Source organism: Siphateles boraxobius, unplaced genomic scaffold (genome assembly GCF_051911475.1).
Source record: "Siphateles boraxobius isolate OS27281-9 unplaced genomic scaffold, OSU_SipBor_1 19, whole genome shotgun sequence".
Lineage (NCBI taxonomy): Eukaryota > Metazoa > Chordata > Actinopteri > Cypriniformes > Leuciscidae > Siphateles > Siphateles boraxobius.
Window position 1 is genome coordinate 33,637,501 of NW_027508799.1, and position 27,841 is coordinate 33,665,341.

At 38.0% G+C, this 27,841-nt stretch overlaps 1 protein-coding gene across 1 annotated transcript in view; it reads left to right on the forward strand.

The window, feature by feature from the left end:
- The window catches only part of atxn7l1 (ataxin 7-like 1), a 36,040-nt gene extending 8,699 nt beyond the window's left edge, over window positions 1-27,341 (forward strand). Inside the window, exons 4-13 of the mRNA XM_077235164.1 lie at window positions 1,859-1,923; window positions 5,801-5,984; window positions 9,144-9,538; window positions 12,046-12,128; window positions 12,216-12,460; window positions 13,942-14,080; window positions 16,395-16,516; window positions 17,733-18,050; window positions 18,922-19,135; window positions 22,341-27,341. Coding sequence (XP_077091279.1) covers window positions 1,908-1,923; window positions 5,801-5,984; window positions 9,144-9,538; window positions 12,046-12,128; window positions 12,216-12,460; window positions 13,942-14,080; window positions 16,395-16,516; window positions 17,733-18,050; window positions 18,922-19,135; window positions 22,341-22,358 — 1,734 coding nt within the window. The 5' untranslated portion in view covers window positions 1,859-1,907 and the 3' untranslated portion in view covers window positions 22,359-27,341. The remainder of the gene's footprint in view (window positions 1-1,858; window positions 1,924-5,800; window positions 5,985-9,143; window positions 9,539-12,045; window positions 12,129-12,215; window positions 12,461-13,941; window positions 14,081-16,394; window positions 16,517-17,732; window positions 18,051-18,921; window positions 19,136-22,340) is intronic.
- The last annotated feature ends 500 nt before the right edge of the window (window positions 27,342-27,841 follow it).

Below are 27,841 nucleotides of genomic sequence, written 5' to 3' on the forward strand. Positions count from 1 at the left end.
TTCTTCCCGGCTTAACCCCAAACCGACGCTCCATGTACGGTCGATATCACCGCTGCACACTCACAGCTTGCCTCCGGCGCATGTAGGCAGTTATAACTTTGTAAAATGCAGAATTTACTTGCACTAACGTAACTGGTAGTCCAGGCTGTTGTTGTATGTTTTCTTCCGTTGTATGACACCCAATCAGAGAGCAGAGCGTGAGCCTCCGCGTCATCGTTTCTAAAGTCCTCCGTTTTGACCATAGATAGTATAAGAAGTGGACAGAGCCATCTCATTGGAACTCAGTTGAGACAGTTGAAGCCCATTTTTAGCGATTTTTTAGCACCTCCGATCCTGACGCGCAGACTCAAACCGACTCAAACTAAGCTTGATGACGTGAGCAACCTGTCAGACAGACGTAAATCTTCTAGTAGCTGTGCGTGAAAATTGCCAACGTTAATCACTTCATATGTATTCACTTGCCACATACCGAATTATTTCCAATTCCCCAAAAAAGTTGTTGAAATATTTTGTCCCGTTGCTTTTATGGACTCATTATCTATGGGCTTCTCCCTTGACGGGACGTCCCCCTGATTGCCTGCGAGCTTCTCCTCCTGTCTATACGGTAATGTCTCTATTGTGCGACAAAAAGTCGCGTGGTTATGACGCAATCGTTAGCCTGTTTTTAACAAAAACGGCTTCTACGGGGCCATAACGTAAGATACAAAGTAATGGAGCCTTTTATACATTGTCGTGTTTATTTAGAAATATATAATGGACAAATGAAGTCCTTGGACGCCTCAGATGTAAAGTTATTCGCTGTCAAAGTGACGCCAAAATGAATGGGAGTCAATGGAATGCTAACAGCAGGTGAAGTTCTGCTACAATGGCGGCTCCCGCGAGGCTTCAACTTCCGGCTGATGGATTACCCCCTTGGTTTTGACCCGTCTTCACTAAAACCCCCTCCGGAGATTCAAAACGCAAAACGGGGTCGGCAGCGTTTTTAAACTTCTCCGTTTTAGGTCTTCGTTTTACTGTTTTAGTCTGGACGGGAGGTGCAAACGTAGCAAAAGGTCTCCGTTTCAAAACTAAAACGTAGTAGTGTGGATGGGGCCAGAGTCTCAGTGCAAAGTCTCAATGCAAAGTCTCAATGCAGAGTCTCAATGCGGAATTTATTTGGTAAATGTATTTCCATCGTAGTTTATTGCACATGTTCTCCCCCCCCCCCCTCCCCCACCCGGAAAATTGTATCCGACTCAAACGAGCGCTGCATACATTTTTTATGCGCATCTTGCCGTTTCAGTCCAGCAGTTTTTTAATGCCATATCCCAAAATGCGCATAAAAATAAGTGAATGGAAACATAGCTACAAATTAATCTTCATCCGAGTAAAGTTTTAGCAGCATCTGCGTTCATCAGATCAGAACATCAGCAAACCTGTGAACATAATGGGACTTTTTTATTTTTTCCTCAGCCCAGCTGCACTAGTTAGGCCTACAGGCGTATTTACACACCTGCCGTGTTTCAGACCGTCCCAATGCTGAATTACCCCTGCGGTCAGAGCCAACGCACCATTGTTACTCTCTCTCTCTCCCTCTCCGTCAGCCGTGTCCAAACAGAGCCTCTGAAATCTGCTCTTTTGAGACCTGGCAAACACTGTTGTGGCTCTTGGCTGAGATTCACTGGCAGATGAGACTCGTGTTAAGGCCAAGGCCAGTTAGCGAGCTGCATCATTATTATTATTCACTACGAAAAACAGAAAAACATCCGTGTTTATTTTCAGAGTAGTCTGGCTCAGACAGTGTAATGTTTTGAAATACCATACATCGATTATATGTGTAATTTGTGTTGTGTGTGATGATGAGTCTTTGTCATTGCAGGTAGTTGGGGAACAGTTGAACAGTGAGAAGAGAGGAGCGTCACACAGTCATGCATAGCAAGAACCGTAAGTGGATTAGCACTTTCTCTTGTAGAATCAGGTATGTCAGTTTTGGGGCGTATTAATACCTTGGACTGGATTATGTATTTGTGGGATATTCATGATGGTTTTGCTTGAAATATAAAGTGAAGCAACATTAAAAACATTGCTACTATTTTAATAAACCATGTACATTGTCTCAGGAACATCGTCTCACGAAAACCAGCATTTCTGGTTAAGAGCTCAGCCAAAAAAAAAAAAGGGTGTCAGAGTTAGGGCTGAACGATTAATTGTATTTGCGATAATATCGCGATATGATGAAATGCGATTTTGTAACCGCAAAAGCTGCGATTACACTGGTCACGTGACACGCGAGAGAAAAGCAGTCTGCAGATCAGATGTAATGTACCATGATTTGGGAAGTGCTTTGTGCCGATGTGTTTCTGTAGTTCTCCAGTGTAACTTCCTGTTAAGAGTCTGATGGTCTTCTGTAGCGCTGCACGATTAATCGCAATTTACATGTGATCGCGCTTAAACCGATTTGGCTCATCGTGATTTTGAAATGGCAAAGGCTGTGATTATTTGTTACGCGTGGCTTGTCATTGATGATCGGCTCTGTAAACGCTGCTCACTCTGAAAGCACTGCGAGTTTGAGTCGCTTATAACGTGCATTTGAAAAAGCAACACGCGTCAAACATCTTCCCAGACATGAGAAGCATTTATGAACCTCTTGTCCAACAGAAAACAACATTTAATAACAAACTTTTACTCCAAACTCACTTCATAACCACAGTTGAGCATCTCTCTGTGAGATGATCACATGTTTAAACAAACAGAGCGTTTCAATCTTCAGTTTATTCCCCTACAGCGATAATGCCCAACAGGGATTTCCTGGAATGATGTGTGTTATTGTGCTTCTGCAGCGGGGCATATTTGACGTGTGTGTGTGTTTGTGAGCGAGAGAGACGCCCTCTGGTGTTTAGATGGAGTGTGTGTGTGTGTGAGAGACACCCTCTGGTGTTCAGACGGAGTGTGTGTATGAGACGCCCTCTTGTGTTCAGATGGAGTGTGTGTGTGAGACACCCTCTAGTGTTCAGATGGAGTGTGTGTGTGATGCCCTCTAGTGTTCAGATGGAGTGTGTGTGTGATGCCCTCTGGTGTTCAGATGGAGTGTGTGTGTGATGCCCTCTAGTGTTCAGATGGAGTGTGTGTGTGAGACACCCTCTAGTGTTCAGATGGAGTGTGTGTGTGAGACACCCTCTAGTGTTCAGATGGAGTGTGTGTGTGATGCCCTCTGGTGTTCAGATGGAGTGTGTGTGTGACGCCCTCTAGTGTTCAGATGAAGTGTGTGTGTGATGCCCTCTGGTGTTCAGATGGAGTGTGTGTGTGACGCCCTCTGGTGTTCAGATGGAGTGTGTGTGTGACGCCCTCTAGTGTTCAGATGGAGTGTGTGATGCCCTCTGGTGTTCAGATGGAGTGTGTGTGTGTGTGTGATGCCCTCTAGTGTTCAGATGGAGTGTGTGTGCGAGACACCCTCTAGTGTTCAGATGGAGTGTGTGTGTGAGACGCCCTCTGGTGTTCAGATGGAGTGTGTGATGCCCTCTGGTGTTCAGATGGAGTGTGTGTGTGTGTGTGATGCCCTCTAGTGTTCAGATGGAGTGTGTGTGCGAGACACCCTCTGGTGTTCAGATGGAGCGTGTGTATGAGACGCCCTCTGGTGTTCAGATGGAGCGTGTGTATGAGACGCCCTCTGGTGTTCAGATGGAGTGTGTGTGTGTGTGTGTGTGTGTGAGACGCCCTCTGGTGTTCAGATGGAGTATGTGTGTGAGATGCCCTCTAGTGTTCAGATGGAGTGTGTGTGTGAGACGCCCTCTGGTGTTCAGATGGAGTGTGTGTGTGAGATGCCCTCTAGTGTTCAGATGGAGTGTGTGTGTGAGAGACGCCCTCAGGTGTTCAGATGGAGTGTGTTTGTGTGTGACGCCCTCTGGTGTTCAGATGGAGTGTGTGTGTGTGAGAGACGCCCTCAGGTGTTCAGATGGAGTGTGTGTGTGTGAGACGCCCTCTGGTGTTCAGATGGAGTGTGTGTGTGAGATGCCCTCCAGTGTTCAGATGAAGTGTGTGACTGTGTGTGTGTGTGTGTGTGTGACGCCCTCTAGTGTTCAGATGGAGTGTGTGTGTGTGAGAGACGCCCTCAGGTGTTCAGATGGAGTGTGTTTGTGTGTGACGCCCTCTGGTGTTCAGATGGAGTGTGTGTGTGTGTGTGAGACGCCCTCTGGTGTTCAGATGGAGTGTGTGTGTGAGATGCCCTCTAGTGTTCAGATGAAGTGTGTGTGTGTGTGACGCCCTCTAGTGTTCAGATGGAGTGTGTCTGCCTGAGAGACGCCCTCAGGTGTTCAGATGGAGTGTGTGTGTGAGATGCCCTCTAGTGTTCAGATGAAGTGTGTGTGTGTGTGTGTGTGTGTGTGACGCCCTCTAGTGTTCAGATGGAGTGTGTGTGTGAGATGCCCTCTAGTGTTCAGATGAAGTGTGTGTGTGTGTGTGTGTGTGTGTGACGCCCTCTAGTGTTCAGATGGAGTGTGTTTGTGTGAGAGACGCCCTCAGGTGTTCAGATGGAGTGTGTGTGTGTGAGACGCCCTCTGGTGTTCAGATGGAGTGTGTGTGTGAGATACCCTCTAGTGTTCAGATGGAGTGTGTGTGTGTGTGACGCCCTCTAGTGTTCAGATGGAGTGTGTCTGCCTGAGAGACGCCCTCAGGTGTTCAGATGGAGTGTGTGTGTGAGATGCCCTCTAGTGTTCAGATGAAGTGTGTGTGTGTGTGTGTGTGTGTGTGTGACGCCCTCTGATGTTCAGATGGAGTGTGTGTGTGAGATGCCCTCTAGTGTTCAGATGAAGTGTGTGTGTGTGTGTGTGTGTGTGTGACGCCCTCTAGTGTTCAGATGGAGTGTGTTTGTGTGAGAGACGCCCTCAGGTGTTCAGATGGAGTGTGTGTGTGTGAGACGCCCTCTGGTGTTCAGATGGAGTGTGTGTGTGAGATACCCTCTAGTGTTCAGATGAAGTGTGTGTGTGTGTGTGTGTGTGTGTGAGATGCCCTCTAGTGTTCAGATGAAGTGTGTGTGTGTGTGTGTGTGTGTGTGTGAGATGCCCTCTAGTGTTCAGATGAAGTGTGTGTGTGTGTGTGTGTGAGACGCCCTCTAGTGTTCAGATAGAGTATGTGTGTGTGAGAGACGCCCTCAGGTGTTCAGATGGAGTGTGTTTGTGTGTGACGCCCTCTGGTGTTCAGATGGAGTGTGTGTGTGTGTGTGTGAGACGCCCTCTGGTGTTCAGATGGAGTGTGTGTGTGAGATGCCCTCTAGTGTTCAGATGAAGTGTGTCTGTGTGTGTGTGTGATGCCCTCTAGTGTTCAGATGGAGTGTGTGTGTGTGAGAGACACCCTCAGGTGTTCAGATGGAGTGTGTGTGTGTGACGCCCTCTGGTGTTCAGATGGAGTGTGTGTATGAGACGCCCTCTGGTGTTCAGATGGAGTGTGTGTGTGTGAGACACCCTCTGGTGTTCAGATGGAGTGTGTGTGTGAGACGCCCTCAGGTGTTCAGATGGTGTGTGTGTGTGTGTGTGTGTGTGTGTGTGTGTGTGTGTGTGTGTGTGTGAGACGCCCTCTGGTGTTCAGATGGAGTGTGTGTGTGTGTGTGTGTGTGTGAGAGACGCCCTCTGGTGTTCAGATGGAGCATTTACTACCGATCAGCCGCTGCACTGACAAACTGCGAATAAAATAATCACAGCCTTTGCCAAATCACGTGCGGGTTCATTGCGATTACTTATGCACTTGAGTACTTTATTTAACCAGGCAAGTCACTTAAGAACAAGTTCTTATATTCAAAGACAAAGTTTAATTGTATTTGTGTGTTCAGAGAGGAGACACTGCTCGCCCAGCAGCTCCAGGACTCCTCTGGTTCCTGTCAAGGCCAAGATGTCTGCGAGTCAAAGCGAGGCGGATCCCCTTCCCTTCCGGGTTCCTCGGGATTACCCACACTCCCGCTTCAGCAAGGCCCCGCTGGCCGTGTATCCGCCCAAGGGAGCGCGAGCCAAGGCCTGGTGGGTAAAACACTGACAAACACAGGATTATGGGTTCAACTAAAGCCCTATTCGCACGGGATAATGACCTGGTGACCTCTAGTCATTTGTAATAATTGCGGAGGTTGTCTGTGATCTTAATCCTGTGCGAATCGGCATCTCTGTGATTTGGCGGGGTCGTATATATTTTTTTTAAAGGTTTTTGTTTCCTGTGCCCTTTTTAATCCATCTTTCGCGAAGAATGGAGGCATGTTTTGATAGTATTTTGGCTGCTGGTTCATATCGCTATACCTACACCACAAATTATGTTTTATAAACAAAGTTCGGGAGGAGCACGTTCAAATAATCATTCCAATCAACGTGTCATCAAACAATAGACCAACGCTACTTTTGCGTCATCGAAGGGTAACGCCCCTTTTTGGGGGAAAACAAACGGATTCCTCTGAGAACAGAACTCGCTCTAGATCTGCAAAGTTTCTTGATAGCAAAAATGGCACAAACATACACACTCTCTTTGCAGGTGTTGTGCCGAATTTTGACCCCCGCCAAATCATTACCCCCTAGCATTGGTAGGATTAGGATTAGCTGTGGGGGAGGGGTTAGGATTAGGCAATCAGGTGCTGACTTCAACGAGGGGGGTAATAATTTGGCAGGGTGTCGAAATTCAGGACAACACCTGTCGAGGACCATGAGCGGTATTTAAAGAAGCTACTGGATACGGGGTAACAGAGGTGTCCCTTTGAAATGGTCAAAAACTGGATTAATGACCCCACGCAGTGGCCAAATATGGACTATTCAGACGTCTACCACTATCTCGTGGAATCACCAAGTAGCCTATTTTTTGTCATTAACACACTCACAGTATGACAAACTAGATGATGAGGCCATGTCACTTGGATCATATTTAACTTGATTTAAACTATTGACATAGTTTTGTTGTCGACTAGCTATACTAGTTAGAAAGATGAAGCTGCTAGCAGCTACGTGGTTAGCTCTCACTAGGCACGCTACCTTGGCTGTTAACTGATTTTACTGTTGAAATAGTGTCAGGCTAGGACTAAAGTGGACTTGGCTGGTTTCTGCTTGTGTCTAGAAGGTGATAGGACTTTGAAAGTTGTAAAAAGGTTTACAGTGTACGGCAAAATATGTAGCGTTGGTCTATATGATCCTAACAAATGATATCTCTATTCTGCGTTCACTTGCAAAACTTTTGAATTGCCCGAGAAAGTTTTATTCGGTCATAAAATGTCTACAAAAAATTTCCCCAGAGAAACTTTGGAGGATGAAATAAAGAGCTGGGAGGAGATATATAGCCTATATAGCTAACACAAAAGTTATGCAAGTAAACGCAAAAACTATTATAGCCTAATCTTCCCTGGCATCTCATCTTTTCCCATCACTTTAGGTTTGGTTAACATCTTTAATATATCATTTCACAAGCTATCTTGAATGAACAGAGGCATGGTCTGAGATGATAGTGTATTTACCGGTGTTGAATTCTCGGAAAATGAAGAAAATATGAAGAAAAAAAACGGTAAGATTAAAAAAAAGGAATTTCTTCACCAAAATACAAACCGCCACAATGGAACATCCCTCATGGCCTCATCGTCTAGTTTGTCATACTGTGAGTGTGTTAATGACAAAAAAATAGGCTACTTACTTGGTGATACCACACGAGACAGTGGTAGATGTCTGAAAAGTCCGGCAAAGAGAGTGTGTATGTTTGTGCCATTTTTGCTATCAAGAAACTTTGCAGATCTAGAGCGAGTTCTGTTCTCAGAGGAATCCGTTTGTTTTCCCCCAGAAAGGGGCGTTACCCTTCGATGACGCAAAAGTAGCGTTGGTCTATTACCATGTCTACTCTATCAGCACGAGAGGAAGCATATATATTCACTTTGTAAACTCACCAAACATTCCTTGACATTTTTCCGCATCCCTCCACCACCCCGACTCCTCACTCTTGGCTTATTCTTTCACAGCCAGGAATACGGGGGGAGTACTCTGGGTTCGGGACAAATACCTAGCCCGGAGCCCTCTCCCCGGACAGCACGTCAAATACGCATTTATTCTATCTGACTTAATTGTAAGGGTGAATTCGTGAACTATACAATTTGCAGAAAGATAAGGCTGAAAATCATCAGAAGAGCAAAAACAGAAAGAATGATTAGATGGAGATGGATGACATCTATAGCAGCATGCGGTAAAGAACATTCTTCTGTTTATGATATATCAAACAGCTAGACCTATTATAACGACAAGACATAGCCTATTGACATCATATCCGGGAGGATAAGTCTGTAAATTTGAGTAAAGTCACAGGCTTCGGTTATCCCGTGCGAATGCGCCACATGGAATTCAGATGTGGTAATTTCTAATTCACACGAGGTCCCCGGAAAATACTGATCCCGTGCGAATAGGGCTTTAGTGTTCTAGAGTGTGTGTGTAATAAAGCAGTGTGTTTGTAAACACCGTCTACTGCTGTAATGTGACTGTAAAGCTCTTTGGCACGTAGGCATATTCACAAAGAAAAAACCCAAAACATTAATATTAGTTTGACTGTGTTCCTTATGTATTGAACTTTAGAGAAATATGTCTAAATCTAGAAAAAAAATATCATTCAACATATAAATAGGCACAGTTAGTCAAAATAAATGTTTATAATATTTACACAAAAGTTTGGAGTCAGTAAGATTTTTTTTCTCTCTTTCTGCTCACCAAGACTGCATTTTTTTGTTCAAAAATACAGTAAAAATTGTGAAATATTATTGTAATTTAAAATAGCTTTTTTCTATGTGAATATATTGTGAAATGTAATTTATTCCTGTGATCAAACCTGAATAATCAGCATCATTACTCCTAATATGCTGATTTGCTGCTCAAGAGATATTTCTGATTATTATCAGAATTGAAAACAGTTGTGCTGTTATTATTATATTATATTATATTTTTGTGGAAACTGTGATACATTTTTTTCAGGATTCTTTGATGAATAGAAAGATAATTTGAAATATAAATATTTTGTAACAATTTACCCTTTCTGAATGAGTATAAAAATTAAAAATAAATCTTACTGACACCAAACCTTTAAACGGTTGTGTGTCTATTTGTCTCAAAACGTGTGTTAGACTAATAAAATGTGACACTTTGTGTCTTTAAAATGGACAATCTTCTGTTATCTAGCGTGTCTTTACCTGTGGTGAGTCTGGAGAAGATGCCGTGTTTCAACAGATCGGAGCACATCAAAGTCAACTCTTCGTCTCCCACAGCGAGTTCTTCTCTTTCTTTCTCTTCATCGTCTTCCTCTCCTGTCAAGTCCTCCTCGACGTCACCAGCATCTCACAAGATCCAGGAGAAGTTCCTGAACGGCCGAGGTCCCGGGACTCCTCGCTCCACCACGCCTCCATCACTGATTGACAGGCGGCCCAGCCCGTCACGGTCACCCTTGGAGAAACGCCCCGCCCCCTCACCCTCCACGTCTCCATCCCTATTGGACAGGAGACCGATAGTCCCGCCTTCTCCTCCAGACAAGAAGCAGCAGAATGGAGCCAAAGGCGGGAGACCTCGGAGAGTTTCGGGTGAGTAGAAAACACTTTTTGAGAAGAAAAATGAAGAAATTTGTGGGTTTTTTTTAGAGAAACTAAGAATTAAACTAGAAATAATGTAGGAAACCACTTTTTAACTTCCAAAAGGATTCGATTGGAATAGGAGAGGGTTGTGCTTCGATATTATTGGTTAATATTATTTTCCTCTGCCTTCGTGATGTCATCAATAAAGAAAAGTCGTTTTATCTAGTGGAATTTGAAGTCTTTTTTTTTTTTTAGTTACTGTATGTTTTATGCTGTGTTGTTATTGTTAACTAAAACTATTCAAATATCTTTTGTTTATTCAAATAAAGCTGAAATTAAAAAAAAATATATTTAAAAAAAATAATCAAAAAGTTGCAATGTTGCCTTGGCTAATAACTCAATAAAAGTACTAAAATGAATTACTGGAATAAAAAATAAAGCTAAATAGAATTAAAAAAATAAATATTAAAAGTGACAAAAAGCACAACAAAATAATGAAAACTGTAAATGTAAAAATATATATATATTTTTAATGTAAAACAAATACTATAGCAATTGAAAATCATACAAAAATATTTGTGTATATATAGAGAGAAATAAAAACACAAATCAAAAGGATGAACAAGCAATAAAGGAAATAAATCCCATCACCTGTTTTCAAACTCAAGTTCTGTGGTTTCTGTTTTGTAGAGTTGTCGTTCGCTGGAAGCATGAATGTTTAGTCGTAACTCACTGATTAGTCTCCTCGTCCCTCTCCGTATGTTGTTTACTCGGCTCTCGGCTCTCGGCTTGATCTATGCTGCTCTCGGCCGGCAGATCCTCGGCTGTTGTAATCAGTGTGAGACACAGTTTCTCAGAGATAAAACCTCTGCTGTGAATTATGCTCTCTGTGAGTCTCTCCGCTGTCTACTGTTCACATAGGCCGCATCTAAAAGAGAAGAAACCTTGGAAATGACTGATCTGAGATCATTGCACGCAAGATAATCAAATGTGACACACAATCCAAAATTGATTCCAATGCATTTTGACATTAGCATGTGGAGAAACTAAATACTCAATCATCTAATAGGTTAAAAAAATACCTATACACACACACACACACACACACACACACACACACACACACACACACACATACACACACACACACACACACACACACACACACACACACACGTAGTGTTTCCATATTTTATGGGGACTTTCCATAGACATAATGATTTTTATACTGTACAAACTGTATATTCTATTCCCTTACACTAACCCTACCCCTAAACCTACCCATCACAGAAAACTTTCTGCATTTTTACATTTTCAAAAAACATCACTTACTATGATTTATAAGCTGTTTTCCTCATGGGGACCAAAAAATGTCCCCACACGAACAAGGATTTCAGATATTGCCATCCTTATGGGGACATTTTGTCCCCATAATGTAGGGTTTACCAGGCCACACACACACACACACACACACACACACACACACACACACACACACACACACACACACACACACACACACACACACACACACAAAGCGTATACAGGCACACACACACACACACACACACACACACACACACACACACACACACACACACACACACACACAAATCGTATACAGGCACACACAAATCGTATACAGGCACACACACACACGCATATATATATATATACACGCTGCTGTTCAAAAGTTTGGGGTCGGTAAGATTTTGAATGTTTTTAAAAGAAGTCTCTTCTGCTCACCAAGGCTGCATTTATTTGATTAAAAATACAAAACAAACCCAGTAATATTGTGAAATATTATTTCCATGTATTCCTGTGATCAAAGCTGTATTTTCAGCATCATTACTCCAGTCTTCAGTGTCACATGATCCTTCAGAAATCAGTATAATATGATTATTTGATGCTCATGAAACATTATGATTATTATCACAGTTGAAAACAGTTCATACTGTTGCTTCATATTTTTGTGCAAACCGTTCAAGAGAAAAGCTTTTAATTAAAAAATAAATATTTTGCATTATTATTATAAATGTTTTTACTGTCACTATTGATCAATTTAATGTGTCCTTTCTGAAGAAAAGTATTAATTTCTCTCTCATTATATATATAATAAATGTTGTCACTGAGGTTCTAAATATTTGTTTTAAGAAGTAAAACAGACTAAATATTTAAATTAATCAAGGCATGTTTTCCACAATTTATGAACACGTATTGAATCATTTGATATTGAGATATTATTTGATATGTACATACTAATACATATCAATAAAAAATGTAAAATAATATAAATTATAAAATAAAATAATATGTATAAATAAAATATATATTTCAAGTTTATATATATATACACACTTTTGTGTGTATATGTATACACATACATACAAAAAGATACAAATAATTACTGCATTTTAAGAAATAGTGCATAATATATTAATGCAATATAATACATCAAATAAATGATATTTAGCTGAAAATAACAATATAAAGTCACACTGTGTTTTGTTGTACAGGGCGAGTGTTTGATCCTAATAAACACTGTGGGGTTTTGGACCCAGAGACGAAGCGGCCCTGCACTCGTTCGTTAACCTGTAAGGTTGGTGCCATTACTCATGATCACATGTTGATTTGAATGTTCGCTGTGTTGGTGTTCACAACATGTGTTTGATCATGTATGTTCTAGACTCACTCTTTGACTCACCGGCGAGCCGTCCCAGGACGGAGGAAAGACTTTAACTTTCTTCTAGCGGAGCATAAGGGACGGGCGAAGGAGAAGGAGGTGGGGCAAAAAAAGGAAGTTCAAGCAGGCAGCCAATCAGTGCAGGTCACACAGTCACATGACGCAGCACCCAGCCAATCCGCAAGCTGTACCAATGGCAAGACCACTCCCACTCTCAAAATGAGGCTGGCCAATTCACACTTGCACAGGTACGTTCTCTCTTCCCACTGATGTTCGCAATAGCGAGTGCTTGTTGACTTTTAAAACGCGTCTTAAGACATATCTTTTTATACAGGCTTTTTTATAACATGTTTTATTGAGACTTTACTGCACTTAATCTGTATGCGACTTGTTTGTTGTGTGTTTTGTCTTATGCAGTGACCTGTATTTTGCTTGTGAGGTGACCTTGGGTGTTATGAAAGGCGCCATTAAATAAAACGCATTATTATTATTATTATTATTATTATTATTATTATTATTATTACGTTCTGCCGACTGTAGAATTAGTAAACTTCCATACTAAAGTACTAACACAATCATTTGAGCCATTGTTGCCAGTTAGGTTAAAAATATTTGCTTTAAGAAGTAAAACAGTAAAAATGTTGGGGGGTCAAGGGATGTTTCACATGCCGTTTATCAACATATCCTTTTTTATTTACGGTATATACACCAACATATTAACATCTCAATAAATTGCCGTATTTTCCTAAATATTTATACTAAAACATTTTAGTGAGCGTGCATTTTGAACCGTTGAGTTCTCAATTGATTCATTGACATGAATCGTTGGAACTGATTCACAGAATTTAATCAAATTGACTAACTTTATCTGCATTTTTGCTACTAAAGTTTAAATTGGGACAAGAAAAGATTGTGAAATTATGTATAAATAATGATAAAAAATAATGAAATATAAAATTAACAATATTTTAGGAAACTTAATGGACAAATAAAAGAGCATTTTAAAATCATTGCAATATTCACGTTACTTGATTTTAAATTGCCAGAAAAATCATCTGTGAATTGTGAATATTCAGTATAATGCTTAGCCCTAGTCTAACAGATGTTTTTATTATTTTTATTCCTTATGCATCTGTTTTGATTATATTATGATTTTTGAAGAGGACCTATTATGTTTTTTTAAGTCTTGATGTTGTTTTTGGACTCTACTAAAACAGGTTTTCCTGCTTGAATGTTGATTATTTTCCTCATATTCTCCATTGTTGCGGGTCCTCTCTTCCCAGTCTGTCAGTAACGCTCTGTCTAGTTCCTGTCTCTATGAAGCCCCTCCTTCTGAAAAGCACACTGTGCTCTGATTGGTCGGCTGGATCAGTGTGTTGTGATTGGTTGAGCGCTTCGAGTGTGTTTGGGAAATGTCCCGCCCCTTACCATAACCACCAGTTTAAACACACTACTAACTAACTAGACCAGGCCCCGCCCCTTTATTCTGCGTATTAATTATTTAAATGGGGAATATTGTGACGTGTTCGTTCCCGGAAGAAACTGAAGACTACAATGGACGCGTTTCAGGGAGTTCAGAAACACTGACACTGATATAGAGAATAACTCTATTTTTCATGCTCAAACAGCAACATTACACACTAAAGAAAGATGAACACTTTGAATAACCGTTATATGCCATATGAATAACGAAGGTATCTCAGATGATCATGTCTTCCTCTGCGCTCAGCTCTCCTGAACCTGCGCTCGACTGGCAGAGAGTCAGCGGAGACTCGCGTATGTCCAGCGATGAAGGAGAAGCTGATCTTCCTGAAGAGACGGAGAAGCTGATGTGCCATTATTCTCCACAACACCCACAACCCCTGAGCGTGAGCTGAACAAAACCATTAATCATTGCACTGCTGTTTGTCTCTTGTGTTTTGGGACCCTTTATATTTCTGTATAAGCATTAAAGGGATAATTCGCCCAAAAATGAAAATTACCCCATGATTTACTCACCCTCAAGTCATCCTACGTGTCTAGCTTTCTTCTTTCAGACGAATACAATCAGAGTTAAATTAAAAAATGTCCTGGCTCTTCCAAGGTTTATAATGGCAGTGAATGGCTGTTTCTGTTTTGAAGTCCATCAAAGTGCATTCATCCATTACAAACGAAATCCACACTGCTCTGGCGGGTTAATAAAGCCCTTCTGAAGCAATGCGATGAGCTTGTGTAAGAAAAATAAAATAACTAGCTTCCAGCCAAACGACCTTACGGATTCTACTTATGCCTAAAGGTCCTTGCACACCGGCCCTCATTTATCAAAAGTGCGTACACCAAATTTCCAGCGTACATCTGGCGTACACCCAAAACCACGGTGACTTTGGGATTTATCAATATGGAGGTTGGCGTACGGCACGCTCAAATCCTACGCCAGCTCAGGAGGTGGTGTACATGTACGCACGTTTTGAGTTAGTGCGGAAATGCGCAGAAAAACAATTCCTAACACCACAAAACGCACTGACAAACTAAAAGATATGACATATTATGACCCACTGTGAAAAAAACAACAACAACAACATAGTAATTATAAACTTCAGTGTTTATTTTTGTGCAACATGGACTTCAATGTTTAATTTGTGTGACTTTACCAAAGCATTTGATTTGTAGCCATATGTATTCCTTCAGTTGCGAGCCTGTGCGCTTTACCTGACGTTTCAAAATGACATTCTTCTTTTAAATAATAATAATAATACAAATAATAATAATAACGACATTCTTCTTCTAAATAACAATAATAATAAAAATCATAATAATATTCTCCTCGTTCGGTGTCAGCTGGAGGTTTGGATCCGGTGGGCCTCCCCCAGTCTGACTCTGGCTCCTCTGACATTTAACAAAAAGAGACAGGGTTGTGTAAATTTATATATTCTAAAATATAAAGAATATTTTTTATATATATTTTACTATACATTCTCTTCAATGCGGCCTACATGTATAATCAAATAAAATGACACAACCCTGTCGCTGTTAGTTAGATGTCAGTTTTAATGATAAATGTTTCATATTTTTAAAATGAAAACAAAAAGAAGCAGGGTTGTGTTTTATATTTCGTGTTGTTATAAATATATACGTTGCCTGAACCACATTTGTGTGGCCATTAATATGTTTAAGATTTTTTTTTAATGAAAAGAGGCAGAGTGGTGTTTTATTACATATTTTGTTTTATTGTTGATGAAAAGAGGCAGAGTTGGATTATACCATATTTCGTTTTATTGTTGCCTAAAATATACATAAAGAGATAACCGGAGTAGCCAGAGCGTGCTGAGTGACGCGATCAAGAACAAATCAAATGAGGGCGTGGGGGAAGCGGAGACTTGAATATATAGGGGCGTGTTATTCTAATGACGATCATTTTCAGCCGCGGCATTTATCATGGGCAGGTATTGCGTACACCTGGATTTCAAAAGTACGCACAGCTTCATAAATCAGGCGGTGAGAGGAGTGTAAGCATAATCTAACGCCAACATATAGGCCCGTTTCTACGCAAGAATGCTAAATGAGGGCCACTGAGTCTGAAATTTTCGCATCCGTCATTCAGCGGCTCTGAATTGTCAAAACACAATTCAAATGCTTGTTACGGATGCGAAAAAAGCAGAAAATCGAACCAGATCCTAATATTTTTATGACGGACGAAAGTTTCATAGGCAGTACTTCAAAATTTCGAACTTTAAAGTGCAACTTACACAACTTGTGACGTCAGAAGTAGCGTCTACTTCGGTGCGTCGCATTACTCACATAAGTTGCGCGATAGACTTAAGTAGACTGCGTATGTTCGTTTGTATGGAAGCTAGTTATTTTACTTTATAAAGTTTTAAATATGAATATTTATCTTATACAAACGCATCGCTTTGCTTCAGAAGGCCTTTATTAACCCACCAGAGCAGTGTGGAGTTCGTTTATAATGGATGAATGTACTTTTATTTACTTCAAACCAGAAACGGCCATTCACTGCCATTATAAAGCTTGGAAGAGCCAGGACATTTTTTAATATAACTCTGATTGTATTCGTCTGGAAGAAGAATGTTATATACACACTTGAGGGTGAGTAAATCATGGGCTAATTTTCATTTTTGGGTGAACTATCCCTTTAAGTAATATAATCTGAGAAACATGTTCTCTGTCTGTGCTGGTGTGTGTTAGTGTTGTGCGTTCAGCAGTCGGATGATGGGAAGAGGTCACTACGTGTTCGACAGACGGTGGGATCGGGTCAGGCTGGCGCTTCACTGCATGGTGGAAAAACACGTCAACTCTCTCATGTGGAGGCGAGTTACACGTTTCTCTGTCTGCGTGCGCTATTATGGACGGATTAGGGAGAATTTATGGGTGGATCCACTTGGTTTTTCCATCACTGGGAATTTCAGAAAAGCTTTCAAATATTAGGGTGGCTTTTCACCCCAAAATCAAAAAAAAAAAAGTGTTTTAGGAAAATAAAGGCCTTTTAGTATAATTTTGCATTTGCACATTATTTTGATGTTTTATTATTTTATTATAAATAATAAAATTAAGACTTGTATTTAAATGCCGTAAAAATAACCACATGATCACTGTTGTGGTGCAAAAAATAATTTTCTTTATGCAATAAATTTCTTTCATCCCAAAAAACTAAAGAAACATACATTTTTATTAATAATAATTTATAATGTTTTTTAAGATTATTAAAGAATGAATGAAGAATGTCATAAATATGATTGTTAATAATAGAAGTAAATAATTATTAGTAAACATTTTCATGGCAGTTAAGCACATTTACAATTTTATTTATTTAATCATTTTAATTATTATTCAGTAATATCTGACAATTTAATGTTAATGTTTTAATAATAATAATATAACCTAAATACAATAATATAGCCTAAAATATAAATTATATTTAATAATGCTATAAAAATATAACTTGATGAAATTAATATTGCAATGCATCCCAATAATAATTTAATTTTCTGGTAACAATAAGGTTTACCATATTTACTTTAGTTAATATGAATTAAGAATGAACAATACTACAGCATTTATTAATTTAAATGAATGTTCATTTCAACATTTACTAATGCATTATTAAAATCAAAAAGTTGTGTTTTTTAACATTAGTTAATGCACTGTGAACTAACATGAACAAACAATACACGGCTGTATAATATTAACAAAGATGAATAAAGGTTTTGTTCATGTTAGTTAATTAATACATTATCTATTGTTAACTAATAAAACCTTTTTGTAAAGTGTTAGGAATTTTCTTTATGCAAAATATTATTTTTTTAATTTTTTCTTTGATTTGGGGGTGAAATATGACCCAGCTGTTTTAGGTTTGTCTCAGAAGCCTTAACTTTAGGCAGAAACAAATGAAATGTTACTGGCTTGTGTCAAGCTGTGTATTCGCACACAATGCTTTGTTTCGCTCTGTAAACACACATTATTTAGGTTAACGTGCCACATAGCTTCCTACCACAGACTGGTGATGTCATATCCTGTTTGCCACAGGAAAGTCCCCCTAGCGGTGGAGAGCATGACGAGCTCATCTGAAGGTTCTCCGCTGGGCTCAGCGTTTCTCACGGCTCCTGTGGACAGCGTCTCGATGCTCTCGTACTCCTCCTCTCTCTCTCATAACGGCGCTGGTGTTTTCTGCATCAGGGACCCCGATCCCGGACCCCGACTGCAGAGGAACAAACCGGCCAGGACACCGAAAGCCTCCGGGGAAGGACCGGGACCCAAAAGACGGAAAGCGCCTCCCGCTTCTGAATCAGCGGCGTACAGGAACAGCGGGAACAGCTACCATCTCCCACCGCACATCAGTAACGGGTAACGATACCCTCATGTCACGATTCGATACATATCACGATACCATATTATTGCGATACTCAAAGACATATGATAAAAGCTTAACAAAAACTGCACTGTTGATTAAAATGCTAAATTTGATATTACATTGTGTGTGTAAATTAATACAGGTGAAACTCGAAAAATTAGAATATCCTGCAAAAGTTATAATTTTGATGATTATGGCTTACAGCTTATGAAAACCCCAAATTCAAAATGTCAAAAAATTAGAATATTACATGAAATCAATAAAAAAAAGGATTTTAAATACAGAAATGTCGGCCCTCTGAAAAGTATAATCATGCATATGTATATAGTTATATATACTAAATATATTAGTTTCACCTTTTAATTAGAATTACTGAAATACATGAACTTTTGCACGATATTCAAATTTTTCGAGTTTCACCTGTGTATATATATACTGTACTTAAATATTTAACTACACTGTAACAATGACACCTTAAAGGGTCAGTTCGGCGTTTTACAAGTAAAGCCCTTTTTTAAGATCGTTTCTGATGAAAACAAACGGTTAAGATTAAAATTTGGACACATGCTGCTGTCCCGAGAATTTTAGGTTTTTGTGTTAGCACACCCCCACCCCCCACACCTATACAGTGTTTTCATAGGTGCCTTGCAACAATCATTCATATAAACGCATTAAACTTTAGTTTACAAAGACATGAAACTCACCGAGTGGTCTGGGGTGTTCACTGATTTGAACAGCATGTGTCCCAATTTTAATCTTAACCGTTCGATTTCATCAGAAAGGATCTTAAAACAGGGCTTTACTTGTAAAACGCCGAACTTACCCTTTAAAATAAAGAGTAACCCTGTATTGTTCCACCTCTAGTAACGGGACGGCCGGCCTCAGCGTGCGGGTCAAGCCGCAGGATCACGGGGCCGTCTCGGCTCACAACACTCTGCCCTACACCACCTCTGACGGGAAGAAGAGGAAGAGCTCTGCATCGAGCCACAAACCCAGTAAAAGCACCAAACCCACAGCACTGGATGGGATATTCAGGAAGTCGTCAGTGGAAGCGGCCCACAGCGTCCTCGCCACACAGGTGAAACGGACTCTTTTAGCAACACCACGTCCAAATGCATCCTTACTAGTGACGGGAAGTTCGGATAATTTTACTGACTCTCTTGTTTGATCTCGTTCATCAAAATAAACAAATCTTTTTTCCCCTGAGTCATTTCATTCATTAACAGCCAAATTCCCCAAACACATCCACCTACTCAATCTTGATCATATTGGCCCTCATTTATCATTCTTGCGTAGAAACGGACGTATATGTTGGCGTTAGATTATGCTTACACTCCTCTCACCGCCTGATTTATGAAGCTGTGCGTACCTTTGAAATCCAGGTGTACGCAATACCTGCCCTTGATAAATCCTGCGGCTGAAAATGATCGTCATTAGAATAACACGCCCCTATATATTCAAGTCTCCGCTTCCCCCACGCCCTCATTTTACGCCATGGACACACGGAAGACGGCACAGAAGAGAAACTTCTCCGACGTGGAGCCGAAATGACCTATCACAATGCATTATTTTACAGCACGTCTTTTGAAACAATTAGCATTCAATTTCGAATCACGTCACATGTATTGGGGTGTACAATAGTGATGATGATGATGTGATGTGGAGTACCATTCATTCACATTAATAATTGCATGACAATTTGTAATATTCTTCTTATTATTATGATTTTTATTATTAATGACGCTTATTGTTATTTAGAAGAAGAACGTCGTTATTATTATCTGTATTATTATTATTATTTTAAAGAAGAAGAATGTATTTATTATTTTTTCAGTCTGAATTATTTTTTTGGTCATTGAAAGCCTTTCATTACCGAACCCAGTCTGTGCGCACCTGCCGGGCCTAACCTTGAAACGTCAGGTAAAGCGCACAGGCTCGCAACTGAAGGAATACATATGGCTACAAATCAAATGCTTTGGTAAAGTCACACAAATTAAACATTGAAGTCCATGTTGCACAAATATAATTACTATGTTGTTGTTGTTGTTTTACAGTGGGTCATAATATATCATATCTTTTAGTTTGTCAGTGCGTTTTGTGGTGTTAGGAATTGTTTTTCTGCGCATTTCCGCACTAACTCAAAACGTGCGTACATGTACACCACCTCCTGAGCTGGCGTAGGATTTGAGCGTGCCGTACGCCAACGTCCATATTGATAAATCTCAAAATCACCGTGGTTTTGGGTGTACGCCAGATGTACGCTGGAAATTTGATAAATGAGGGCCCTTCTGAGTAAAGGAATCATTATAATGCAGTCAAAAATAATTTACAGGGAACATAAATAATTACTTTACATTCAAAGTCTTTCGTTCATTTGTCACGTGACAGACGCAATAAACGGATCGTTCATAAAAGACCCATCACTAATCCTTACAGACTCTCACAACTATTCACATTTTTATTTTTCACTGATCAATATGATATAGGACATGCCTGAAAAATGTGAGGGAATTTTAAAATTGTGATTTGCAGGCCAGAAAGTTGTTTCAATATTTTTTCATTTTAAATGTTTTGAATGACCATTTTTTGTAGTGTACATATATTTCTATAACTGTTTACATTTATATTTTTTTAAACTAGAAATAAATCATATCACGGTATGTAATTATAATATTTTTAATTATTTGTTTTATTTTTATATTAACAACATATATTAATAATATTCTTAATTTATTTAAAATCATGTAATGTTTATAGTGATTTAAAATGGAATGGATTTGTTATATACATATATATATATATATATACACACACACAATAAATTTTGTTTATCTTTTTCCATTATATATTTTTCGAGCCTAGAAAAGAACTATGATACAAAATATATATATATATATTTTTTTTCAATTGATACTTTTTAACTTTCACTGCATATTTTTTTATAATATTTTGTTCATTTTATTTTCATAAAAAGACTGATAATATTTTTTTTTATTATTAATATACATATATATATATATATATATATATATATATATATATATATATGTATATTAATAATAAAAAAAATTATTATCAGTTATATATATATATATTATATATATATACACACACAATAAATTTTGTTTATCTTTTTCCATTATATATTTTTCGAGCCTAGAAAAGAACTATGATACAATATATATATATATATATATATATATATATATATATTTTTTTTTTTCAATTGATACTTTTTAACTTTCACTGCATATTTTTTATAATATTTTGTTCAATTTATTTTCATAAAAAGACTGATAATATTTTTTTATTATTAATTATTTTTCTTATTATTGTTAATTTTTTTATTATATACAGTCTATTTTCAGTATATATTTTTCTGTATAATGTTTATTATATACAGTATATTTTATTTAATGTTTATTTTTTTATAAGTAATTTAAAATCATGAAATATCTATAGTGACTATAAACTTTTCTAGCTTTGAAATATTTAATTCATCATCAGCTGCGATTTGTTCTTTGGGAGTTGACTACTTATAAAATAATCTTTAAAAAAAAACGTATTTGTTGTTCCACAGGTTGTTCTACTTTCACATGATTTTACTTTAATACTCTGTGATTCGCATCAATTCTTGATATGAATTGTTTTTTTTACAAATGATGCCCTGAAATTGTTTTGATGCTCCCAAGAGATGAAATATCAGTTTTCAGTTCACAGTTTTTGCATATGCAAATATACGAACTACTAGGTGTGTAACGATACCCTCATGTCACGATTCGATACATATCACGATACTGAACTCACGATACAATATTATTGCGATACTTCAAGACATACGATAAAAGCTTAACAAAAAATGCACTGTTGATTAAAATGCTAAATTTGATATTACGTTGTAAATGAATATGCTTGGACTTGGTGCTGGAAACCCAAAGCACAGGACAACAGAGACACCAGAATAACAACATTTATGATTCTGAAGCTGAAAATACTGAATTATTTTGGATGAATATGCTTGCACTGTCACTGAGATATATTTAAAATAATGTAGCGCTTTTTACAGGTAACATCAGACATTTGGCATTATCAGGACACACAAATATTCATTATATTTAACAATATATCACTAAAACCCTGTACACTTGAATTTTTTCTCACACTTGACTATACGCGTGAACTATAAGCAATATATATTATATCACTATCCACGATACATATTGTTGCATTTTGGTATTGCGATATATTGTGACGCCTCTACTAACCAGCAGCCTCTTTTGCAGCCCAAGGTCCCTCACTGACGCTGAAGGAGATCCTGTGGTTCCTGAGGGCCGTCTGTCCTGCCTTTACCCCACCGCTGCCTCCGAGCGCTCGACGGTCGAGTCTCTGCGTTTGCCTTCTTCCCCACAGGGCTTCTTCCACTCCGCATTAGGAATAAACCCGAGACTTTATGGACGATAAAGTATCTCTCTCTCGTTTCCTTTGGAATGACGATATTCACGAACTTCAGTTTCACATAGATTCAGATTCTTTTGATTTAACCAGTTTCAGACATTCAGCGATACACATATGGAGTTTTATTTTGGTTTTCATGTGGATGAAGGGAAACCCCTTCAGACTCAACCGTGTCAATCTAAAGTGCACTTAATTTCATGCCTGAACTACACAAAAGGAGGGGAAAAACTACCAAGGGAATATTTTACAAACGCTTTTTTTTCATCTTTTTTTTTTGGCAAGTTGTATTTTTCTAAATTGGATGAAATTAGGTTTTTGAGTGTTATTTTTTTGACACAAAGGTGTTTTGTGGATTTAAAAAAGTCAGGAGTCGTACTCATGTTGTAAAGCAACTTTAACCGGTGATGAATTTTGTATAATAATTTATCGTCTTTATTAATTTTCTAACCGACCTGTTTAGTGCTTCACGGAAGTATATTTGTATGCTATTTTCAAAGTTTTAAGTATTATTGAGACCCTATTGTTGGAAATGTGTGTACATATCTTTTATTATATATTTTTTGTTGTATTTATTGTTAGTATCTCTCAGAGGTTCAGTGGTTTCGATCTTCCTCAGTCAGATTTATCTTCATAGACCTAAAAACGAAAGGGACGAACGTTTCTTCGCTCGTCCCATTTAATAATCACTCTCGGATTATTTTTTAAAGGAGTACTAACCGAAATGATGATGTACCCACAGTTTTGTAGAGGAAAGGTACACTGCAGTGAGCCAGTATTGGCAGTCGGCCGAGGTCTGTTGCCAATTTTATTTTTTAAAGATGTCATGAGGTCAATATGTGTACCTTACCTTTTAATGTTTAACCACCTGAAATGAAGACCTTCTCAAAGAGACCTACTCAATTTACATTATTTAGCAATACATTGATCAAAAAGTGACATTTATATACTTTCTATTTATCACAGAATCAAGGTTTCCACAAATATATTAAGCTGTTTTCAACACTGATATAATAATCATGAATGTTTCTTGAGCATCAAACATCATATCAGAATGATTTCTAAAGGATCATGTGACACTGAAGACTGGAGTAATGATGCTGAAAATTCAGCTTTGATCACAGGAATAAATTACACTTTACTATATATTCACATTGAAAACAGCTATGTTAAATTATAATATTATTTCACAATATTTGCTGTATTTTTGATCAAATAAATGCATCATTGATGAGCAAAAGATACTTATTTCAAAAAAATATATTTTTTTTAATTAGTAGTGAACATGTTCCTGGTCTCATGCATTAAATTAAATATTACGGCACATCATGACCGATTTTTACAAAAAGTAGTACGGTTGAATCTCACTGAATATTTAATGTTGACGTCAGAGGTGAAGTGTGTAATTTCTGCGCCACTAACCTCACCAAATAGAAAATTATGATTATTTCCAAACAGGTTTCCCAAAGCTTTTTATCATAATTTACTATTTGAGCTTCGTCTCCGAGAAGGTCTTCATCGCAAGCATAAGAATACTAATATTCAAAGAGACAACTCCTGTAAAGACCTTCTTTTTATTTTTTTATTTATGAAAGTATTGATATATGAATCATTTATAGTTGTTTCGACTGTGCAAAGACGATACGCTCTGTGAAAGCCAGCTTCTTGTTTGCTGTGACCCCCCAAAAAAAACATGTAGGATTTTTACCGTGTTGCCTTGATGCCAATGCGAACCAGAGCTAGAAACCAACCCGGATCCCTTCAGCACATTCTCTTATGGGTGAAGAAGTGCTTCCATGTGGAGTTTCTCCAATCCATCCACGCCGAAGACAGAAAACGGCCTGGGACGAGAGGATGTTCGTTACATGTTTTGCCTTTTCCCATTGCACATCAATCATTAGAGATTATTCTATAGAATTATTGACACAATAATATATTTTTTTCAGAAAAGCCAGTGAAGTAAACTGAATGACTCGGATTGCAATTGTAATGTTTATGATCTGAACCCCTTTTTCTCTTATTGATCTTATGGCTCTTTGTTTTGGTCCAATAGTGCCACAAAAAACTGTGTGCTACAGTTCATCAATAATGTTGAACTGTAACTGTATGAAGTATTATTATTGTATACACATCCCTCTTGTAGAAATGAATGAATGTTACCATGGCATAGCAGTGCAATTTTTATTTATATATATTTTTTTATATAATTATGTTTTTGTTTTGCTTGTTTTTTTTTATTTAAGCTTGTTTCTGCCACAGAACAAAACAATTTTTCTCACAATTCTGGCTTTTTTCTAGCAATTCTGACTTTATAAATTGCAATTCTGAATTTATAACTCGAAATCCTGACTTTATAACTCTCGTAATTCTGACTTTATAACTCGCAATTCTGACTTTATAACTCGCAATTCTGACTTTACCTCGCAATTCTGACTTTATAACTCACATTTCTGACTTTATAACTCGCAATCCTGACTTTATAACTCGCAATCCTGACTTTATAACTTGCATTTCTGACTGTATAACTCGCAATTCTTACTTTATAACTCGAAATTCTTACTCAATAACTTGCATTTCTGACTTTATAACTCGCAATCCTGACTTTATAACTCACATTTCTGACTTTATAACTCGCATTTCTGACTTTATAACTCGCAATCCTGACTTTATAACTCGCATTTCTGACTTTATAACTCGCAATTCAGACTTTAACTCAGAATTCTGACTTTATAACTCGCAATTCTTACTTTATAACTCGCAATTCTTACTTTAGAACTCGCAATTCAGACTATCAATTCAGACTTTAACTCGCAATTCAGGCTTTATAACTCGCATTTCTGACTTTAGAACTCGCATTTCTTACTTTAGAACTTGCAATTCTTACTTTATAACTCGCAATTCAGACTTTATAAATTGCAATTCAGACTTTATAACTCGCAATCCTGACTTTAGAACTCGCAATTCAGACTTGCAATTCAGACTTTAACTCGCAATTCAGACTTTATAACTCGCATTTCTGACTTCAGAACTCGCATTTCTTACTTTAGAACTCGCAATTCTGATTTTATAACTCGCAATTCTGACTTTATAAATTGCAATTCTGACTTTATAACTCGCAATTCTGACTTTATAACTCGCAATTCGGACTTTAGAACTCGCAATCCTGACTTTATAACTCGCATTTCTGACTTTAACTCGCAATTCTGACTTTATAACTCGCAATTCTGACTTTATAACTCGCAATTCAGACTTTAGCTCGCAATTTGGACTTTAGTACTTGCAATCCTGACTTTATAACTCGCAATCCTGACTTTATAACTCGCATTTCTGACTTTATAACTCGCAATCCTGACTTTATAACTCTCATTTCTGACTTTATAACTCGCAATCCTGACTTTATAATTCGCAATCCTGACTTAATAACTCGCAATTCAGACTTTATAACTCGCAATCCTGACTTTATAACTCTCATTTCTGACTTTATAACTCGCAATCCTGACTTTATAACTCACATTTCTGACTTTATAACTTGCATTTCTGACCTTATAACTCGCAATTCAGACTTTATAACTCGCAATCCTGACTTTATAACTCGCATTTCTGACTTTATAACTCGCAATCCTGACTTTATAACTCGCAATCCTGACTTTATAACTCGCAATCCTGACTTTAGAACTCGCAATTCTTACTTTATAACTCGCAATTCAGACTTTATAAATCGCAGTTCAGACTTTATAACTCGCAATTCTGACTTTAGAACTCGCAATTCTGACTTTAGAACTCGCAATCCTGACTTTAGAACTCGCAATTCAGACTTGCAATTCAGACTTTGACTCTCAATTCAGACTTTGACTCTCAATTCAGACTTTGACTCTCAATTCAGACTTTGACTCTCAATTCAGACTTTATAACTCGCAATTCAGACTTTATAAATCGCAGTTCAGACTTTATAACTCGCAATGCTGACTTTAGAACTCGCAATCCTGACTTTAGAACTCGCAATTCAGACTTGCAATTCAGACTTTAACTCTCAATTCAGACTTTATAACTCGCATTTCTGACTTTAGAACTCGCATTTCTTACTTTAGAACTCGCAATTCGGACTTTATAACTTGCAATAGTTTATATCTCGCAATTCTAACTTTAACTCTCAATTGTGAGACAATTCTTTGCGAGATGTAAACTCGAAATTGGGAGGAAAAAAGTCTCTTAAATTTTTATTCTGTGGCGGTTACAAACTTCCATAGATTATAACTGTCAGATGGTTTAATTAGAATTATTGTATTTTAAGCTACATTCTCGGTTACACATTGATCTCAAAAACATGCGCAGTTTGTTTTTTTCTGTGAAAGAGAAAGACACTCCGCTAGCTTCCATCCAAAGGAAAACGCCTGAAGCAATAAGAATTAATTCTGTAATGTTCTCCATACAGTCAGTCTGATTGGGTCAGTTTGTCTACTGATATTATTGCATGTGTGCAGTCTACTACTTTGCCATTATTAGTGAATGCCATTGCTAAATAGGTGGTTTGTCATAACACTGCACAATCAGCCCTGTTATTGACGTTATTTCACCCTTTACTCTTGCGTGATGCGTATGTATTATAGCGACACCTTCAGTGCTTCAGTGTGACCCAGCCGTAACAATTGTAAAGATTTCGAAGGCCTTATTTTTATACCTGGACTCATCAGAGCCATTTCTCTCATTCCTGTGTCCTTTATACAGTGTGTGTCCTGTTGGCCCATGTGTTCTCAATGATATAGATATGTATTTTCGGGTTTGATGATATTTTGCATTTCAGCTGTTACAGAAATACATTTTTCTTACCTGCTTGCCTGCGTTCTTCATTTGTATTCATGTGTCTGTGCCAAGAGTTTATTTATTTAGTGTTTATTCTTACAGAAGAATCACTGTCTTCAAGAACAAAGCCCTGTTATCTATCTATCTATCTATCAATCAACCTATTTATCTATCTAGAATTTTATCTATGGTTATATCTGTCTGTCATTCTATTTATCTATCCATTCATAATCCATCTGTTCTATCTATCTATCTATCTATCTATCTATATATCTATCTATCTATGATGAGCAGTTTTCTCAGATGTGCTCATATAAACAAGTTTTAAGCGTGAATCCCGGGTGGTGGTATCCTAGCAACGCAACTACCCAGCACCTGAGGACAGGTCAGAAGTTTACTTGGCATTGCCTTTATAATCACTTTGGTTTTTTTACATTCTATTCATATACAATTTCGGATTCGATTAATCTAAATATTGATTATTTTTACTTATATATTATCTCTAATAAATAATAATATAGTAGCCTACTAA